This window comes from Tachyglossus aculeatus, chromosome 2 (genome assembly GCF_015852505.1).
Source record: "Tachyglossus aculeatus isolate mTacAcu1 chromosome 2, mTacAcu1.pri, whole genome shotgun sequence".
NCBI classification, from domain to species: Eukaryota; Metazoa; Chordata; class Mammalia; order Monotremata; family Tachyglossidae; genus Tachyglossus; species Tachyglossus aculeatus.
This window is the reverse complement of record NC_052067.1, coordinates 22,315,531-22,334,987: the sequence shown is the minus strand read 5'-3', so window position 1 is coordinate 22,334,987 and position 19,457 is coordinate 22,315,531. Positions and strand designations below refer to the sequence as shown.

The 19,457-nt window shown below is 44.9% G+C and overlaps 1 protein-coding gene across 1 annotated transcript in view; it reads right to left on the bottom strand.

The window, feature by feature from the left end:
• Window positions 1-6,462: 6,462 nt before the first annotated feature.
• The window catches only part of TRIM71 (tripartite motif containing 71), an 81,750-nt gene continuing 68,755 nt past the window's right edge, over window positions 6,463-19,457 (bottom strand). Inside the window, exons 3-5 of the mRNA XM_038740206.1 lie at window positions 17,621-17,788; window positions 14,979-15,113; window positions 6,463-8,052 (exon numbers count right to left, since the gene is read on the bottom strand). Coding sequence (XP_038596134.1) covers window positions 6,601-8,052; window positions 14,979-15,113; window positions 17,621-17,788 — 1,755 coding nt within the window. The 3' untranslated portion in view covers window positions 6,463-6,600. The remainder of the gene's footprint in view (window positions 8,053-14,978; window positions 15,114-17,620; window positions 17,789-19,457) is intronic.

Genomic DNA, 19,457 nt, shown 5'->3' with positions numbered 1-19,457 from the left:
GTAGCTGATACAGCATCTCCTTGCTACTTCCCTCAGCCTTCTCTATGGACCGAAGCGATACATTCAGAAGCCTCCGACATCTCCAAAAATCTTTCCGTTTGTTCCCTGTCTGTTTGCAGCCTGTCTCCGTTTGTGACCAGCAGTAGAACATTTTAAGTAAATCGGTTTTCGCCCAAACAGGCAATAGAAATACTAGGTCTTTTGACGGATGTGATTCGAGCAACAATTACCAGTCAACAAGGGCACAATTTTGCCCATTTTCAATGAAATTATAGCAAGGTGGCAATACTGCCTGCCCGCTGAGAACGGCCTTTGCTGTTCCTAGAAAAAGCAGCACGTTAAATTCCTAAAATAGAAGATAATTCACATGTCGGAAAAAAAATTACTGATTCTCAATTGCCCCGCTGTTTTGGTGGACTCTGGACTTTCCCAGGTGAAATTTTCATGGCGGCAGTCTTAGGTGATCACTTCTAACTTATTCAGATCAAGGAATGAGTTCAAGTTATCTCCTAGAAAACCCCGCAAGTTTCCCACGTGCAGGTCCCTGATTCTGCATTTACTTCACAAATAAGGACCCCAAAATGTGTGGTTTCTCTATACTTCTGATACTTAAAATGTTTCTAATAGGGCATGGCAGCTAATAAAGAATAAAGTAGGTTTGTATACAAACAGCCAGCCCTCTTCCTCCCACCCACCCATTCCTTGACCAACACGGTGACTACACCTTACAAGCTAGTTAAAAAACAGCCCCTTCCCCCCAAACTAACCCATCCCGCACGCACACACACCTTTACTGGTTTTTAGAAAAAATAAAAATAAAAAAACCCTCCACCCAAAAAAAAACACAAAACCCCAGAAACATGAACTAATCCTCCTCTGAAGGAAAGCTACTACAGAGACAGAGGAACTCTACAACCATTTAAAGGTGTTACAGATCTGGTAGTTTAAGTAAATACTTCACTAAATAGACACTTAACATTCAGTCAGTAGCTCCGTGAAAGGAGAGCTTAAGAAAAGTTCTACCTGAGTTTGTCATTTAATACAATCATTAAGAAGAGGTCTAAGACCATGCAGGTACAAAGCTTTTAGAACCATTATTGGTTTAACAATGATGGAGAATAGTCAGCCAGTCTGGCTCGGCAACCCGTAAGATCATTTTAAAAATAGACATAACCAAGACATTTCCTCGACCATGACGTTTACCAAAGCCAACACGCCATAACTTAGTGGTCTTCGGGGCCCACTCCTCTTCCTGAGCAATCACCAAATCAAGCTTGTGGAAGAGGAGGGGAAATTCAATACAGTATTCTGGTAATGTGCTTCTCTAACATCATTCATTGTACAAAATAAATCAAACCCAACATGTTACCTTGGGTAATAAGACGAAGCAAAAGTTACAACCCACCACACACACATGCACACACACACTCACCCACAGTTAACTCTACGTCAAGTAGCGGTTTGTGATACGTCATGGCAGAAAACAGCCCACTGGGTCAAGAAAATTACAATTACAATCACAAAGTCAAAAGAATTCTCATTCCCTTCAAACATTTGGTATCATATTGTGTTTCAAAGAAATCAGACCCTTAGAATCTTTTCTAATAGGATATATATGTAGACATGCAAATATAGATAACATAAAATCTTTTTCTCTTGAAGAGAAGAGACCTAAAGGTCTTGAGGACAAAAGAACTCTGCAAAATAAAAATCTCCAAATAGATCAGATTAACCAGTAGTTTTATAATACTGAAACAAATGGTTTAAAGTTTGCATAAATTCCTCATGAAAAATAAAGAACCCAATTTGTAAGACTTACTTATTTGGAACTACTGGACTAGACTTGTAGGGAGGAACATGTGGTTTCAGTTAAGTTTCTCTAGCCAGGACAACCTAATTTTTCTCCCGAGAGCCAATGAAATTACCCCTGGGTATATAAAAACACTTTATTCTACATGCAGTCGTTTTCTCAAGCTAAGATTAATATTACTTCTTCAGAGACCTGCTGGATGCTAAACTGAGGTAGATGCCGTTTCTCTCATAGTGAGGTAGAAACAAAACAAAAAGCTTTAAATGCGGATGGATGGATTCGCTTGTGCACCTTGTGCCCCAGCACACTGAGAGTTAACAGCTTTTAAAAAAAAAAAAAGCTCTGTGACCCTCAGTTAAGCTCCATTCCTTGAGCTCTGGAGGACTCAAGAATCCGAGGCACAGTATCTAACGCAACAATTACCAGTGTTTCATTTTATACAGCTCCAGACTGTTTTAAAAGAGAGAGCGAGAGAGAGAGAGAGAGAGGTGTCGATATTCCTTTTTTGGCACCATTCGGATAGTTCTCTTTTTTTAAAAAAACTATGAACCCACAAACTTTGGCACATCTTTTACTTATTTACCAGAACTTCAACACAGAAATCACACCATCTTCAAAAGAAGAGAAACAAACGAACATGATTCTGTTGGATCAAGCCTAAAGACTTCACTCTTCAAATAAATTAAGCTTTGGCTTTAACGTGAACTAAACGGACTAAGCCGATCTCAAGCCATCCACTGGACCACCCCGAAAACACCAAGTGCCTTATTCTGTTTGTAACTTGATTTTTCAAAAGTTTTTGGCCCTTATTCACAAGTAATTGCAGGATCTCCTTAGGGTACATTCTTAAAGGTTTCCCCCAATAAGTTATACTTAAAAGGGTACTAACTGAGGGAGTTAATTACCTGAGGGTATTTGCATCACACAATGCCAATCCTGTCAACCTGTAGAATCTCTCACATGAATGCTCAACATGGTTCTAAAAACAAGCTCGCTTCATGAGGCTGAAGGAACCTACAAGCAACAACAGTTTCATTGAAAACTTTTGGGAAGGTTACATCATTGCCAACCAAAAGTGGTTTTACCCAATCAGTGATTTAAATTCCTTCAGGAGTTTTAGTGCACAAATCCGTTTACCCAAATCTACTCACATTCTCCAAATTTCACACTTGGTAAAAATTAAAAAAAGATTAAACTAACCTCATCTCCACCCTCATATTACCGGTTCAGAAGACTTCATAGAATAATTTCTGAACCAGAAGCACCAATGTGTAGCAAATTTCAAGTCCTCCTTCAAGACCCCTCTGTCCCTATTCATCCGTAAATCTACTCATCCAATACGTACCGGTCCCGGACACTGTAAGCCGTGCTCAAAAATGGCAAGGAAACAAGCGAAAAATGACACTTTTATTTATTATAGAGAGTTGTTTGACTTTTTTTTCTAGAAAAGCCACACCCCTAAGGGGCACTCAATATTGGCTTTAACCCAAGTCTTCTCAGAACACGAACACCCCACCTCGAAAGCTAGAATAATACTTTACCGAGAGTGCTTAGCACTATTCTTTAATAGGATAGGAATTCCTGTGAGGAGCCAAAGGCGATCCCAAATGTGTGACTCATTCACACAAACCCCTCAAAAAAGGGGGCAGGTATATTTGTGCTGTAAAGGTAAGCGGAGCCACTGAATTAAATGAGCAACACCAACAGAGAAGGTTAAAAAAAAAATCCTCTCCCAACTTCTGCAACCAAAAACGTGCAACTTGAATTAAACTTGTGCAGCCACGTGGAAGCAGATTAATGATGGACCGCTGTGATCAAATCAAGCTCTAACTCCCAGCAATGCAGGCTGAATGACCCAAATTCAGGACCAAACAACATATTTAATTTGCTACTTTAATTACTGGAAAGACACAAAAAGAACCTATCAGCTACGGCTAAAGATTTCCAAAGTAGAAACTTGTTGACAAAAAGAGAAAGAAACCTAAACAAATGTGGGTCTTTTAAATCTAATGAAAGCTTTTAGAACATGTTGTCTTTGGTATATAGGTCTGTTGGGTTGGGCAGCACTGCCCCATCACCAAAAAAATGACATGACTAATATTGTGAGTTTTCTCTTTACTAAAAAAACAAGTGACAAAAAATATTCTAAATGAGCCTGGCAGCGCAAGAGGGTTTTTGACCAAAAAAAATAAAAACTGAGCCGAGAGAAACAAATAGAAAAATTTCACAGAACAGAAATTAGCAAACAGAAATTACTGTACTTGAAAGAGATATTGCTAGATTGGAAAATATTTCCTCCAGTTTGTATTGCTAAAATTTACAACTGCTCTAACAAAGCTGCCACATGAGATTCTTGGCATAGGGTAGCAGAATGCCTCTCTCTGGCCCTTCTCTCCTCAAGAAACTATTGAACCCCACTCACTTTTGGGGAGAAGGGGCAAACCCTTCCTGATTGCATTTAGAAAAGTTAAACTTTAAAAAATTGGAAACAAGTTTCTCTGGATAGGAGGGGTTGGACAGGAGAGAGAGAAGCAGCATGGCCTAGTGGAAAGAACACAAGCCTGAGAGTCAGAGGACCTGGGTTCTAATCCCAGTCCACTATTTGTCTCCTGTGTGACTTTGGGCAAGTCACAACTTTTCTCGGCCTCAGTTACCTCATCTGTAAAATGAAGGATTAAAGCTGTGAGCCTCATGTGGGACATTGAATAGAGAGAGAGAGAGAGAGAGAGAGAGAGAGAGAGAGAGAGAGAGAGAGAGAGAGAGAGAGAGAGAAGGAAAAAAGGAAAAGGTAGAGAAAGGGGAAAAAGAAAGAGAGAGACCCCTGGAATTTTTCTCTTTAAGCGGGGGAGAGGGAGAGAAGAGGCACCATATTTCCAGGTATCTAAGCAGGAGAAGGAAAAAGACTAGAACAAGCAGCAGCAGCTGCTGCTGCCTCCACCCTATGCCACCTTTGAAGTGAGCACACCTCTACTTTGCTCACTGAAAACTTTTGGGAAGGTTACATCATTGCCAACCAAAAGTGGTTTTACCCAATCAGTTATTTAAATTCCTTCAGGAGATTTAGTGCACAAATCCGTTTACCCAAATCTACTCACATTCTCCAAATTTCACACTTGGTTTGTGAGTTCATCAGAGCTGCTACTGAGAGGGAGGGTGGAGGGTAGAGGAACTGTCTACCCTCTATCCTTCCATGTCATCATCTGCTTGTGCATCTTCCTTTCGTAACAATCCACCTCGAAGTCTCAGGTCACCAGAAAACCCCTGCACCCTGCCACATAAGAACATCTCACCGTACAGAATTGGGGCAGCCACTTGCTTGAGCCATCAACTCCCAGCGTAAATGAAATTCTTTCCCGCTGCCTTGGATTAAATGAAGAGAGCACTAACTCCTCCACTTCAATGACTCTCATAGCCGGGGAGTCTAAGTAAAGCATCTACCCCTAGAATGAAACACTCTTTACATTCAAAGGCATTAAAAAAATCTCGCTAGCCATCAAGTCTTCTGGTTTTGGTTTCATCAACAACAACAAAACGAAAAACCCACACGATACTGTTAAAGTGACTTTCCAAGTAAGATCCAACTTGTGTAGCCTGAGCAAACTGTTATGAGTGGTTTGACTTGAAAATGTTTTTGTTCCCTGATCTCCCGAAGCTGTAAAAAATTGTGCTTTAAAATAAAAACAAAAGTTTTTTGTACACCTACAGCCATCACCGTTCTTAGAAAAAGAGAATGTGTAGTCACTGCACAAGAAACAACATTCATCCTAGGCGACCGAGCTACCCCCAAACCCCTGCTTAACAAAGTTCTTTGTTTCTCCTACTGATACTATTGGTTGACCACAGGACAATAAACTCCAACAATCAAAGTATTTCCCCCTCAAGTGTTTGATGATTCCTGTTCTGCACCCATTTCTTTAATTTAGAAAAAAATACGTAAGAGACAGCAATCTGGTTATAACTTTTGGTTAAAGCCCCCAAAATGAAAGGGGGAATTTAGAAGGCTGGGGGTCGTGTTCTCGGCTCCACTTGGCAGAGCATCGCTACTGTACTGGCCAAATGATCACCCCAGATCCCTCCTCCCCACCCGAAACAAAAGAACCCCAACCCGCAAGACCCATTTTCTGCAGTTAGCAAGCCCCTCCCAGACCAACACCTTCTGGGAATAAGAAACTCCACTGAACAGGAAGTCAAGCACACCGAGGTACAAAAGGAGAACAGGAAAACGCTCTCCACTGCAGCATTTAAAACACACACACACGCACGCACGCACACACAACAAAACCTCAGTATGTTCAAGAACACAAAAGTCCCTATGGGTGACTAGCGCTATCTTTTGCTTGTTTGTTTGAAATGAGATCGCCTTCTTTGGCTTACTCTGCAGAACGCATCACACAGAAAAAAAAAAAAAAACACAAAAAACCTCAGTGCGCACAGCCACTCCTAAGCTCTGCTTGTGCACGACACCCCAGCTTGGGGAGTGGGTGAAAAGGGGAAGGATGGGGAGCGGGGACAGGGAGGGGGGAGCAAAAACCCAAAAACTATGAGGTAGATAGAATTTATAACTTCACAGGCTCAATCCCTGCAGAAGAAATAAGTACATTCATCTGTAAAAAAATAAAGATGAGGTAGGTCTTAAGCAACGTTGTATTTTTTTTTGTTCTCTTAAAGAATCTCCCTGAGAAAGTTTCTTTTCTGAAATCCACCCCCCCCAAAAAAAGAAAAAAAAACCGACAAAGCAAAAACAAAAACGACGATGACGAGGACGTCAAAATTCACCCAGATGCTCCCAATCAGAAGATGAGGATTCGATTGTTTCCGAAGTCAACCACGACGATCATGCCATCAGGGGTGACGGCGATGCCCGACGGTCGATCCATCTGGCCAAAGCCGCCTCCCTGGGCGCCAAACTTGCATAAGAAGCTGCCGTTGGACTCAAAGATCTGCACCCGGTGGTTCCGCGAGTCGGCTATGATGATGCGCCCTTCCTGGTCCACCGCGACTCCCTGCGGACGCAGGAACTGGCCGTTGCCGGTGCCTTCGGAGCCCAGGAAGCGTGCCGACTGGCAATCGGGGTGGATGACCAGCAGACGGTGGTTGTTGAAGTCGGTCACGACCAGGTGGCCCTCGTGATTGAAGGTCACCCCCCGGGGAGAATCAAAGTGCTTCCAGAGGGCCCCCTCGAAGCCGTACTTGTTCAGGAACACCCCGTCGGGCCCGAAGAGCTGGATGCGGTGATTCCGGGTGTCGGAGACCAGGATCTTGCCCTCGGGGTTGACCGCCACGTCCCACGGGTAGTTGAACTGCCCATTCTTCGTCCCCTTCTCCCCGAACTTCAGGAGGAACTGCCCGTCGAACGTGAAGATCTGGATGCGGTGATTGTCCTTGTCGGCCACAACGATCCTCCGGGAGGTGTCGCAGGCCACCCCGGCCGGGCGGTCAAACTGGCCCGGCCGGGATCCCAGGGTGCCGAACTTGTGGTGGAAGGCCCCGCAGGGCTTGAACACCTGGATGCGGTTGTTGCTGCGGTCGGCCACGACGATGTAACCTTCCTTGTCCACGCTGACCCCCCACGGGCGGCACAGCTTGCCGTCGTTGTCCCCCTCGCTCCCGAAGGCCAGCCCGGGCAGCCCGACGCCCACGTAGCTGCGCCCGGACTTGACCACCACCTTGAAGGGGCTGTTCTCGATGTGCTGATTGCACATGGTGACGGAGACCAGGTGCTCGCCCTCCAGCTGGGGCCGGTAGCTGACCAAATAGGTGCCGTTCTGCTGGTCGCTCACCTCGGCGCCGAAGAGGTTGCCGTCGGGCCCCAGCACCACGGCGGACATCAGGTCGCCCCCGGAGAGGCGCGGCTCCCCGTCGTGGTCGTAGCCCATCACCGTAAACGACGCCACCTTGCCCTGCAGGGCCCGTTTGAGCCCCTCCCCGGTGGCCTTGGTCAAGGGCGCAAATGCCCCACTGCTGACAAAGCCCAGGGACTTGATGGCCAGGAACAGGGCCTGGTCCGGTGGGGTGAACATGACCCGGTCATCCTCCTGGGGCTGCAGCAGGCTGCGCACGTTCTTCAGCTCCTGCACCTGGGCCAGCATGCGGTCCCGGGCCAGGAGGATGTCCATGGCGCGGCCCTCCTCCAGGACCTGCTGGACGGCGTTGATCGTGCTGTCCAGTCTGTTGAGGTTCTGCCGTAGCTTCTCCACCTGCAGGTAGAGGGACTTGGCTTTCACCTGGCGGATCTTCTCCACCTGAGGGGAAGAAGGGAATGGGAGGGGAGAAAGACAGAGAGAAAGGGAAAGGGGCTTGGTGAAGAACACAAAAAGTCGATGCCGATTTACATCCCACAGCGTGACTTGGCCATTCGCCACGTAAAATCGTACGGGTCTTATCACGGCAGAGCCGAACGGGAGCCGTTCGAAGGTATTCCGCCCAGTTCTCAGAAGCAGCGTGGCCTAATGGATAGAGCATGGGAGTCAGAAGGACCTGGGCTCTAATCCTGCCATCTGTCTGCTGTGTGACCTTGAACAAGTCACTTCACCGCTCTGCAACTCAGTTACAACTTCCGTAAAATAGAGATTAAGTCTGTGAGCCCCGTGTGGACATGGACTATAATAATGATGCCATTTGTTAAGCGCTTACTATGTGCAGAGCACTGTTCTAAGCACCGGGGGGGATACAAGGTGATCAGGTTGTCCCACGTGGGGCTCACAGTCTTAATCCCCATTTTACAGGTGAGGTAACAGACTCAGAAAAGTGACTTGCCTAAGGTCACACAGCAGACATGTGGCGGAGCCAGGATTCGAACCCATGACCTCTGACTCCAAAGCCCGTGCTCTTTCCACTGAGCCACGCTATCCAACCTGATTTGCTTGTATCTATTCCAGAAACTAGTACAGTGCCTGGTGCCTGGTAAGCACTTGTAAAACAAAAAACAAAACCTTCTCGAAGACCCCCACGTTGAGGAAGACTCTCTTTCAGCCCATATAAACAAATGTGCCTCAGCTGATGCTGCATCGTGCAGTATTCAGTGCGGCTCCTTTTGTTGGAAGAATGTGCCTTAATTCCGAAGCAAATACGTGTGGTGACAACACGTACACGGACAGGATTGGATGTACCGTGGCTGAGGCCCCTGGGGGAAGGGAGTGGGACCAGCATTCATTTGAGAACACCAGGGAAACAGAAAGACTACAAAGGGCAGGGCAAACATGGATTTTAGAAAGATGAAACACCCCTCAAAGAAGCCCTGACCCGGAGATGTACTGCTGGCATCCCAAAAGACCAGGCTGGTGCTTTGGCCCATCTCCTCCCCGAGGGTAAAGTGAATGACAGAGCTGTGTTTGTAGAAAGTTTCAGGAACTTTCAGGAAGTTTCAGGAAACCCAGTTCCATTGAAATCCACACTGCCTTCAGGGGATGGGAACAGATCCAAAGCAAAACCTCCTAAGATAGGAACAGGGGATGAGTGGGAGAAGAGGGGGGTTGGCGTTTTTGTAAAAAGTGGAAGAGTGGAGAACTGAATGGAGGAAAGGCCAAACACTTCGGGGGTACTGATAAATTATTTTGGATTGGACTACAATAAACTTTGGGCTAAAGGATGAACACCTGGCCTGGATTAGTTAAAAAAAAAATGAACTAGCATCTTAATGCCATTGGCATGTGATTTGTCTTTTACACTTCTGATTCTGCAAACGGTTAAACAAGGCTCATCAAGACTTCCGCATTAGCTGGGTACACTTGCAATGTTTAAACCTCTGTTTAGCTCTAAAAATTCCATTCAGGATGACTCTCCCCTCCCTCGTTTTCCTCGGCACGCCTCCAAATCTCCTCTCACCTCTATCTGGTTCTCCTCCCTCCCTCAAGTCGGTAAGAGCATATGGGAGTAGATTGGGTGTGGCGGGAGATAGGTTTTTGTCATCAACACCAATTCAACATATTACCGATTTTGTTTTGAAATTTAGAGCCACAAATTTAAGACACTGTTTCAAAAGCAGTGTTCCTACATTTCGTTAGCTAGGTTTTTGCAATTCGAGAAAAGGTGATCCTTCCCTCTAATCCTCTGTACCGAACCTATGTCCCCTGTTTGATTATGAAATGAGGATTCTGACTACATGAGCTATTGATGGAGCCCAAACCATTAAGTGTGATGCACAAATAATTCAATGACATTCCGCAATGGGTAGAATTAATGTGCGCAAAAGTCTGAAGAATGTATTTCAAATTTAGTACTAAGGAAACAGTACTCAAGGACGGAGTGCAAACTACTGCTTTCAAATCCCAGGAAAGGATCCCACGAGGATTGTTCGGTCACTTCTGGGAAGCCATGTGGCAAGACTGTTTAGGAGAGGACTCTGCCTCTCTTGAAGGGGCGGAGACACTTGTTGGCAGATTTCCTGAACTCCCATGTGGCACTGTAGTGGGGGCACTTGGCAAGCACTGTAAATATTATTGAGGGTTTCTGCCCTTAAAGATTTTACCACCTAATGAGGAAGCCAAGGAAGACAAACAGAAAATCAATGAAGATACAGGAGATAAAAACCCTGGAGGAATGGGGGCCAGTGGGTATTAATTAAAATCAGGAAGAGCTTTCTGGAGGGAGGAAATGATCTTTGAGTCCACTTAAAGGAAGAAAGGGCTATGGCTTAGTGAAAAGCCTGGCAAGTTACAATCAGATGGTGAATTTGGTCCAGAGGGAGATGGGGGTCCACAGGAAGGCTGTGAGTAATGAAGTCAGTCATGTGGTGTGGGTGTGGAAGTTGATTTGGCCTGCGGTGGGCAGAGCAGCTATGGTTGAAGATATTCAATAATAATAATAATAATAATAATAGCATTTATTAAGCGCTTACTATGTGCAAAGCACTGTTCTAAGCGCTGGGGAGGTTACAAGGTGATCAGGCTGTCCCAGGGGGGACTCACAGTTTTAATCCCCATGTTAACTGAGGCACAGAGAAGTTAAGTGACTTGCCCAAAGTCACACAGCTGACGACTGGCGGAGTTGGGATTTGAACCTGTAGAGACCAGGGGAAAGAGGGGGAATAATGCTGTATAGAAGGAGGCATAGAGAATTGGCAACTGGCTGTAGACAAATGAGTGTGAAGATGGGTCAAAAACACAGAAGTGTGAAAGACAATCCCAAGGTTTTGGATTATAGAACAGGTAAGAGTAGGGTACCCCCAATTAAAAAGTTAAGCAGAAGAGAAAGATTGAGTGGAAAAGGTTCAGAGAGCTACCTTTTCCACCCACTGTTTGGGATGGTGCAGGCGATGAGGCATTAAGACAGGCAATCCCATAGTGAAGAAACACATGAAGCCATGTGAGTGGGGGCCAGGATCTATTCCTGCCAAGTGAGGGGTAAAATAGGAGCAAGAGGAGAGGAGATACTAGAGAAGCTAAAAGAGATAAGAAAAGGAGAATCATGATTTTCCTATATCCCAGAAGGTTAAATGCAACCTAGAAGGAGCTTGAGGAGTATGGGAGAAGGCAGAGGAATTGGGGTAGGAAGGGAATGAGGAGAAAGAGAAGGGTGGGAAGAGAAGAAGAGGGAGGGAATATTAACAATGAAAAAGCAGGCAATATGAGTGCAGAGGAGGGGTATATCTATAGGGTAAAGGGAACAGGGTCAAGTGGAAGCCACGCTTTCTGCAAAAGGGGAGATGGCTCATCATAGAGCTCTGGTTGGAGGTGGGGGAGGAAGCAGAGGAGATGAGATTGGAGATATTGAAAAATTCCCCTGGATTATAGCCAAAGGAGTCAGTGAGGGATGGAAGAACGGTCAGGCAGGAGCTGAGGGTAGAAAAACTAAATATGTAAGGAGATGGGTTGACATGGGTTCTGATGGATAGGGTCTAGGGAAAGTGATATTCCATGAATGAAACGTTCAATTCTGTTTAAAGAATTTAGTCAACTGGGAAGGAAGAGAATTTCCTCTTCACCATCTCCTATACCACATCCTCTTCTTTCTGTTTTGGCACAAGGAAGGCAAGATCTCTCTTTGAGAAGTCCACAACTGAGGCCTTTCTGCAAAGGGACTTAGTGAGATCATGTTTACAGACAACTCGGTTTTAGACAACAGTCAGATAGGAGAAGGAAAATTGCAATCTTTCCCCCACTGAAAGCTCTGGAACTGCGGTGGAGGGGTTGGAAAGATCGGTGGAATAGTAGCATTATAACTAGTAGCATCGTGGCATTGGAGGAATTGCGATTAGTGTTAGAGCTCAGTTCAAGTGAACCACAGTAAGAGGGGTGGGGAGGGGAGAAGGAATGGAAAGACAGAAGAATGGGAGGAGATGACAACACTTCACGTGACCAGGCAGGGCAATAGGGAATGAAATGAGAAAAAGAAGAAGGGAGAAAAAAGAGCACGGGGGTGGGTTATGAAATGGGTGGGCTGTGAGAGTGATGCAGAGAGACTGGCATTACAAGTCATGGACACAAAAAATGGGTAGAATCCCTTTTAACTATCCTGATTATACCCTGTATCCTACTGTTTTGATAGAAGACGTTTAATCTATTCTTTTAGAGGTGCAAATATGCTCATTCCGTGGCCTTGAATGCTGTCACAACCAGCCCAAAACACGGTAGAGAGAGCCAGTTCCTGCAGCTGGGTATCTGTGGGAGTGGAGCTGGAGTATTGTTGGAGGACAATCACAACTGCAGTATGTGAATACACATACGGAAGGCTATTTGTTATTCAATAAGTCTGATCCTTGAGGTGAACCTTAAGTAAAAACAACCAGCCTAATACGATCTTCCTGGGTGAATAAGACTCCACTAAATAAGGTGCTAAATAATCTTGATGCTTCCGACTTTGAAAATGAAAGTCCCTTTCTAGGACATATAGTAGTTAGCACTAGAGCCCTTTGTGAATTTGAGCCTGAAAAATTCCAGTAAAATTGGTAAGACAAAATTAAGTCTCGAGTAACTCTGGACTGAGAAGAAAGAAATTCTTCGGATGAGGCATAGTAATCCATTTGACATGAAGAAGTAATGACAAGAAAACTCTAACAAAGCCAAGACTGTGGATTGGCTATAATTGATTTCACAATTTATAAATATATGAAGAAAAATCGTATCGAAAGAGGGGAAAAAACTGGAAGTCTTACTTGCAACTGTGACCATGAGAGTTCTGACTTGTTTAAAAAGACAAAAGCACAATTGTTCTCTTTCCGAAAGATTACCACAGAATAATGTTGCTATTAGAAAGATATATTCATCATTATTTTGTTAAATATGGCTGGAGGAATTCATTAAAGGATGGGGCTTGGATTTAATACTTTGCAAAATCAACCAAGGAGTAAGGAGGCTCTGGGTAAATCCAAACGAACTCCCCAGAGGAAACACAAAGACTCTATTACAAGCAAATCCAGAAGAGCAAGTCTGTCAAAACTCAATACAATCACAGCCAATCTCCTCGGATTGCAGGAGGTAACTCCTTTCTGCCTTTTAATTAACATTCTAGATATTACTGATTGCGTGGTTGAACGACTAACAAATGTATTTTCACTTTTGAATGTCTTATGGGTTATCCTTGGGTTTAAATCCTTTGGGTTTAAATCTTCAAAAGGATAAAGCTTTCCTAGGTCATAAGTGAATGAAAAAGGCTCTATGGAATTCAAAAATCTTTCACCAACAGTGGAAAAATAAAGTCAGATTATCTATATATGTAAGTCTGCCATGATTGGAATAGCCATCTCTTCCTACAATGATGCCAACAATAGCCTAGGATGCTGCCTCCTGGTTTTTGGTTTTTTTTTTTTTTTTGAGCAAAAAATGCAATTCCAGCAAATTCAATTATTTATTATACTGGCCAATTTCTGAATGAACATCCACCCTGCCTGGATCTGTGTAATTAGGGAGGAAAAGAAGGGGGAGGAATGGTCTCAACCAGGGAGTGATAGTAATGATTTCTCTATTTGCTTTTAAATAGAACTACCATGATAGCTTCTACCCTTAATGAAGGAAATTCATACTTCCTTCATACTTTGTACTTCATAATTCATACTTCCATATGGAAGTATCCACACTTCATGCCGCTGCCCGGATTGTCTTTATCCAGAAACGCTCTGGGCATGTTACTCCCCTCCTCAAAAATCTCCAGTGGCTACCAATCAACCTACACATCAGGCAAAAACTCCGCACCCTCGGCTTCAAGGCTGTCCATCACCTCGCCCCCTCCTACCTCACCTCCATCTTCTCCTTCTACAGCCCAGCCCGCACCCTCCGCCCACTGTTGGGTAGGGACTGTCTCTATATGTTCCCAACTTGTACTTCCCAAGCGCTTAGTACAGTGCTCTGCACACAGTAAGCGCTCAATAAATACGATTGATGATGATGATGATGATGATATTTATTCTATTTTGTTAATATGTTTTGTTTTGTTGTCTGTCTCCCCCTTCTAGACTGTGAGCCCACTGTTGGGTAGGGACCGTCTCTATATGTTGCCAACTTGTACTTCCCAAGTGCTTAGTACAGTGCTCTGCACACAGTAAGCGCTCAATAAATGCAATTGAGTGAATGAATGAATGAAAGGAAATGGCATTTACTCTCAGAAAGCATCCAAGGGAGAAAAAAAAGTTGGCCTTCACAAGAAGGTAAAAAAGTAGAACTGATATTTTTCTAATAGAGTGTTTGTTCCTTCTGGGGTGCTATCCTAAAGAGAGGTATCTTACTAGTTAGCTCCCCTAGAAAGCACGATCTACATTCTTAATAGGAAAAATCACATTAAGACACACACATATGTGCACACATCAACTTCTTCCAACATAAACAGCATTCTATCCATTAGGCATGCATTGCTGGAAGTGCATCTAATTCCCTAATTGTGTTCTGTCTGAAACACAAAGTGAAAACAAGCATTACGCGAGAACTGGCTGTATTTCTGCCATGTGTAGAGAAAAAAAAATTCATAAGGCTCCTTCCACTCACTGGAGACTGTGCTTTGTTCCTTTAGTGCAAGAATAGCACTCACGATGGCCCAGTACACCCAGTGTTTTTAATCACTGCTTTTTTTCCAGTACATTTCTGGTGAGAAAAAATAATGCTGAATTTAGAGTTCAGTGCCAGGAATTCTAAACGTTCGACTCTTGAAAGATCCAGTAAAATTTTGAAGACAAGGTAAGGGTTGGGGCCTGTTAATTTTCCATGCTAAACAAAAATGAATGGCTTTAGAAACACTCTACCTTCCACAGGAGTTCACATTCCCTTTCTTCCAGGGCCTTCTTATGTCTCGATGTGACAGCTTTGACTTCAGATTGAACAACCTTCGCCTTCATTTCAACCTGCTCTGCCACAGTCTGGGCTTGTTCAATGCTCAGCTGAAATGAGAAACAGGACACAGGCTGTTTGTGTGAAAAAATTAAAGCTGCATTAGGAAGCGACTTCCATTTTAATCTAAAGCTCCCCAGCAAACCTCCCTAAGCCACTGCATTTCTAGAAAGAAGTATTTACACAGTAATAGATGAATATCCATTTGACACATAATCAACTGGCAGACATTTGTTTGAGACGTTAAACTTCAATATTGTAGGTCAATATTAAATTACAAGATTCTTTGTTACAGCAAAACCAGGAGCGAAAAAACACAAAAATCCACCTCAGCATCTGTCTTGGGACACAGTTGCTACTTTCTCTGAATCAGGAGAGCCCTGAGCGCACTCTCTGCCACTTCCTCCCGTGCACCCTTAAAACTTCCACTCTCAGGGACAGACACACTGCCCCTTATTTTTACTGGCAAAAGGAAGGTAGAATCTCATTAAGTGCTCCTGAAAAGCAGAGCATGACATGCAAATCTGTGACACGTTCCATTTTTTTCTGTAATTTCTTTACTTATATTAATGTCTGTCTCCCCCTCTAGACTATAAGCTTGAAGTGGGCAGGGAATGTGTCTATTTATTGTCGTATTGTACTCTCCTAAATGCTTTGTAGAGTGCTCTGCACACAGTAAGTACTCAGTAGATACAATTGACTGACTGGACTCAGGACCAGGTGATCACTGTGATCAATCTGGTTCCTACCAATCCAAGAGATACCATCAAACTTGTCACCGTAAGATCATATTTTAAATCCACAGAAAGAACTTACTTCAGGAATGTGCTGCTGTCTCAGCTGCCTTGCTGCTGGGGCAGAGGACCCTGGAGTGCCTAGCACAGAATTGCTATGGGAAAATTAAATTTTCAAGGAGGGAATGGACGCACGTACTTTGGGAACTGTGTCACTGTAAATCACTCAAAAGTATGTGTGCCTACTACGAGCAAAGCATTGTACTTGGGGGAGTACGGGAGAATTAGCAGGCATAATCCCTGACCTCAAGGAGGCTTGCAACCTAGCAGGGGAGACGGTCACTAAAATAAATTACAGATAGGAGGAAGTAATAGAGTGTACACAAATGCAATGGGGTGGGGGAGGTGAATTCTCAAGGATTTATGATGCAGAAGTGCTGAGGTGACAGTTGAGAAGATATAATAGAAATTAGCAGGGGAAGGCCTCCTGGAAGAGATGTGATCGCCGAGGGGCTTCGAAGATGGGGAGAACTGTTGTCTGTCACATGTGCACGGGGAAAGGGCCCCAGGCAGGGGAGAGGAAGACTGCAGCGAGAGAAATGAGAATGAGGGCATCGTGAGCCGGTTAACTGGAGAGGAATGAAGAGTTTGAACTGAGGTACATTGGGAGAGGCGTGTAGGTAAAAGGGAGAGAGCAGATTAAATGTCTGCAAGCAGACGGTCAGGAGCTTTTGCTGGATGTGTAGAGGAAAGGGTAACAAGTAGAGGTTTTTTAAGGAGTGGGGAGAAGGGGGCAGAATGACATCTTAGAATGACAATCCACCAGCTCTCCAGCCACACACAAGTAGGTGACCGGCTGGGGCTCTGAACCCAGGACCGTGGCCGTCTCTACAGGCACCGGAGGCTCTACCTCCTGACCCCCGGGGAAGACCCCTGGCACGTGGACAGGGGCTCAGGGTGCTCTCAGAAACCATCTGTTCCAGCTCTGTTGAAGCAGCAGACAATCACTGCTCTGCACAGAGTCGGAAAAGCTCCTCTCCCTTATGCCTTCCAAAACCTTGGTCCTGCACTGGGGCACTTAAGGTGTGCTCAGAACTCTTCAAACCCAATTTGCAATTTGAGTCCGTTCTGGCTCTGACCCGCCTGGGAAGTGGAAGTGCTGTCCAGAGTGGAGCCACCAACTGACGACGGCCCTCCCAGTGTGCCTCCCTGAGTCTTGAGCCGGGCCTCACGCCGGCGGGACTCTGACGGAATTGAGCGGTGACTACATAGCCCCACCAATTTTAGAAAACGGGGGAGGTTTTTGTTGTGACTGGACACCGGACAGTCGGGGCAGCGGCACGAGGGGGCCCCTTCACCACCAGACCCGCTGGACTCCGTGGGGGCCCGGCAAGGACCCGCACAAGGAGATGGTGATACTCCGTAAGCCTCCAATTTCTCCTTCCCTTTTTTCCCACCCCTCTGCTCTACTAGTGACTATTGGGACTAGCACCTTCTTCAGAAATGCTCTATTCTCCTGCAATTCTAAGTTGGATTTGAGTCACTCGAAATGCCTAATTAATGGGGATTTTATCACGCAGAGATTATTGATTTATTCAATCGTATTATTGATTAGCATTTTATGACCTTATGAAATACTTACAAAGCACACACAAATCTTTATTTTTCACTTTCTCAGACTGGCCTAGAGCTCCCCTCCCCCTCCAAGCCCCCACAACCCCCCACTATCTCTGCCACCGCTGCTACGAAGTGCTATCAAAAGGCAGGCTGCTAAGGGGAAGAATATATGGAGCGGTTTGCCTGTTTTCTGTCTCCTGACTTACCTGGATTGCCTGGCGTCCCTGTTGAGCATCTGCGAGGAGCTGAATGGTGAGTGTCCTAGAGTCTTGGAGGGCATCTTGGAGGTAGATAAAGCTGTGTCCCACATGGCGGCCCATGGTACATTCCCGGCAAATAGGGACAGAGCAGGTATCACAGTAAAAATGTAGCACCTTAAAAACAAGATTTGGGGCAGGTATGAAAAAAATACCTGGCGAAAAGGAAGCTAAACACTTTCAGTTAACAAGTAAGCAAATTGCTTTTAGTGGCCCTTCACCTACAGAAAGTACAGGGAGCAGTAGGAACAGAGAAGGATCATGGAAGTTATAGAATTCCCCTCCGACTCCCCAGAATAAAATGCTTCCTGGTCCCCCATTTTCTACTCGAGGACAAGAACACCGGCCCCTGCCGACAAACTCTGAGGCTAAAGGTCAAACAGACATGGCAAAAAAAAGATGTTTTCTTGCATTTAGGGTTCACTCTCCAAAGAAATTGCTCGACTATTTTGTTTGTGACCTGGAAGAGGTCATGACTGTAAAGAAGGAGCAAACAAAGGCAGCTCTCTTACCAGCTACCGGACAAGATTAAAACCCAGCATTCATCATCCTGGTAAGCCCCAAGCTTTGTGCAGATGCTCGTTACCATCACCAATACGGGGAGGGGGGGGGCAGAGTGTTCACTGAAGCCACGTGCTCAAGCAGCCCTTGTTCATTACTCTTGGTTCATAAAGGAAAACTTGAAACTGCAATGCTATACCCATAGCTCAGCCACCCCAGCCTCTTGCTTATTACCAAATTATGTCTCAGTTCTACAATTGGCCCCACGCTGAAGGGGGTGGGGGAGGTTGCTGACACTTCCCCTAGCTAGAAAGATTAATTCGGGACCGCCACCACCATACAGTGACAAATAAGGAAGATCCAGACAACCCTAAATTGCAAACAAATGGAAGGGAACTGCAGAGCAAACAGGCAATCTAAAAATCTTAAGGACATCAGAAAACTCAGCTCCGTCGCACAGACAAAGCAAGAGACGGCGCTTTTTAGGAAGAGAAATAAATTGCCCCGGAATTGGTTTACACGGGTTATTTTTAGCCCACAGGAGAAATCTAACCAGGAATAAATAATGCTCAATTGACCGGATAAAGATGAAACAAAAACGGTAAAGATTTGGCCAGTTTTGCTCCAGAGATGTCAAACACCAAGAGAAATCTGTTTTACAAACTTAATCTCCAACCTTTCCCCCTCACCCCCACAACATTTCTCCATCTCATTTTCACTACACCAGATTGGACGACACAGCGAATGATATTGCTGATTTTTTTGATTTCTCAAAAAACATTTCCTTAATTAGCCACACAGACCAACTAATGTCAGGAAGATTGTGGTGCAACAGAAATCTCTGCATTATTGTGGGCTTGCCCTTTCCAACCTCAATGAGGCAGGGTCCTTCCTGTTCCAGCCAAATCGGATATGAAGGGGGAGAGAGTTTCAGGTCAAAGGGAGGGCATGAGCTAGGGATCAGTGGTGAGATAAAGGAGACTGAGGTACAGGGAGTAGGTTGGCATAAGGAGTAAAGGCGTGGGCTGTGTTGAAGTCGGAAATCAGTGAGGCAAAGTAGGAGGGGGATAGTCGATTGAGTGCCTTAAAGCAGAAGGTAAGGAGTTTCTGTTCATTGCAGAGGTAGATGAGCAACCACTGGAGGATCTTGAGGGGTGAGGAAATGTGGGCTGAACTGTTATTTAGAAAAATGACCCGGGCAGTGGAGTGGGGTGAGAGGAGGCAGAGAGGTCAGCGAGGAGGCTAATGCAGAAATTAAGGCAGGATATGATATGTGCTTGGATTA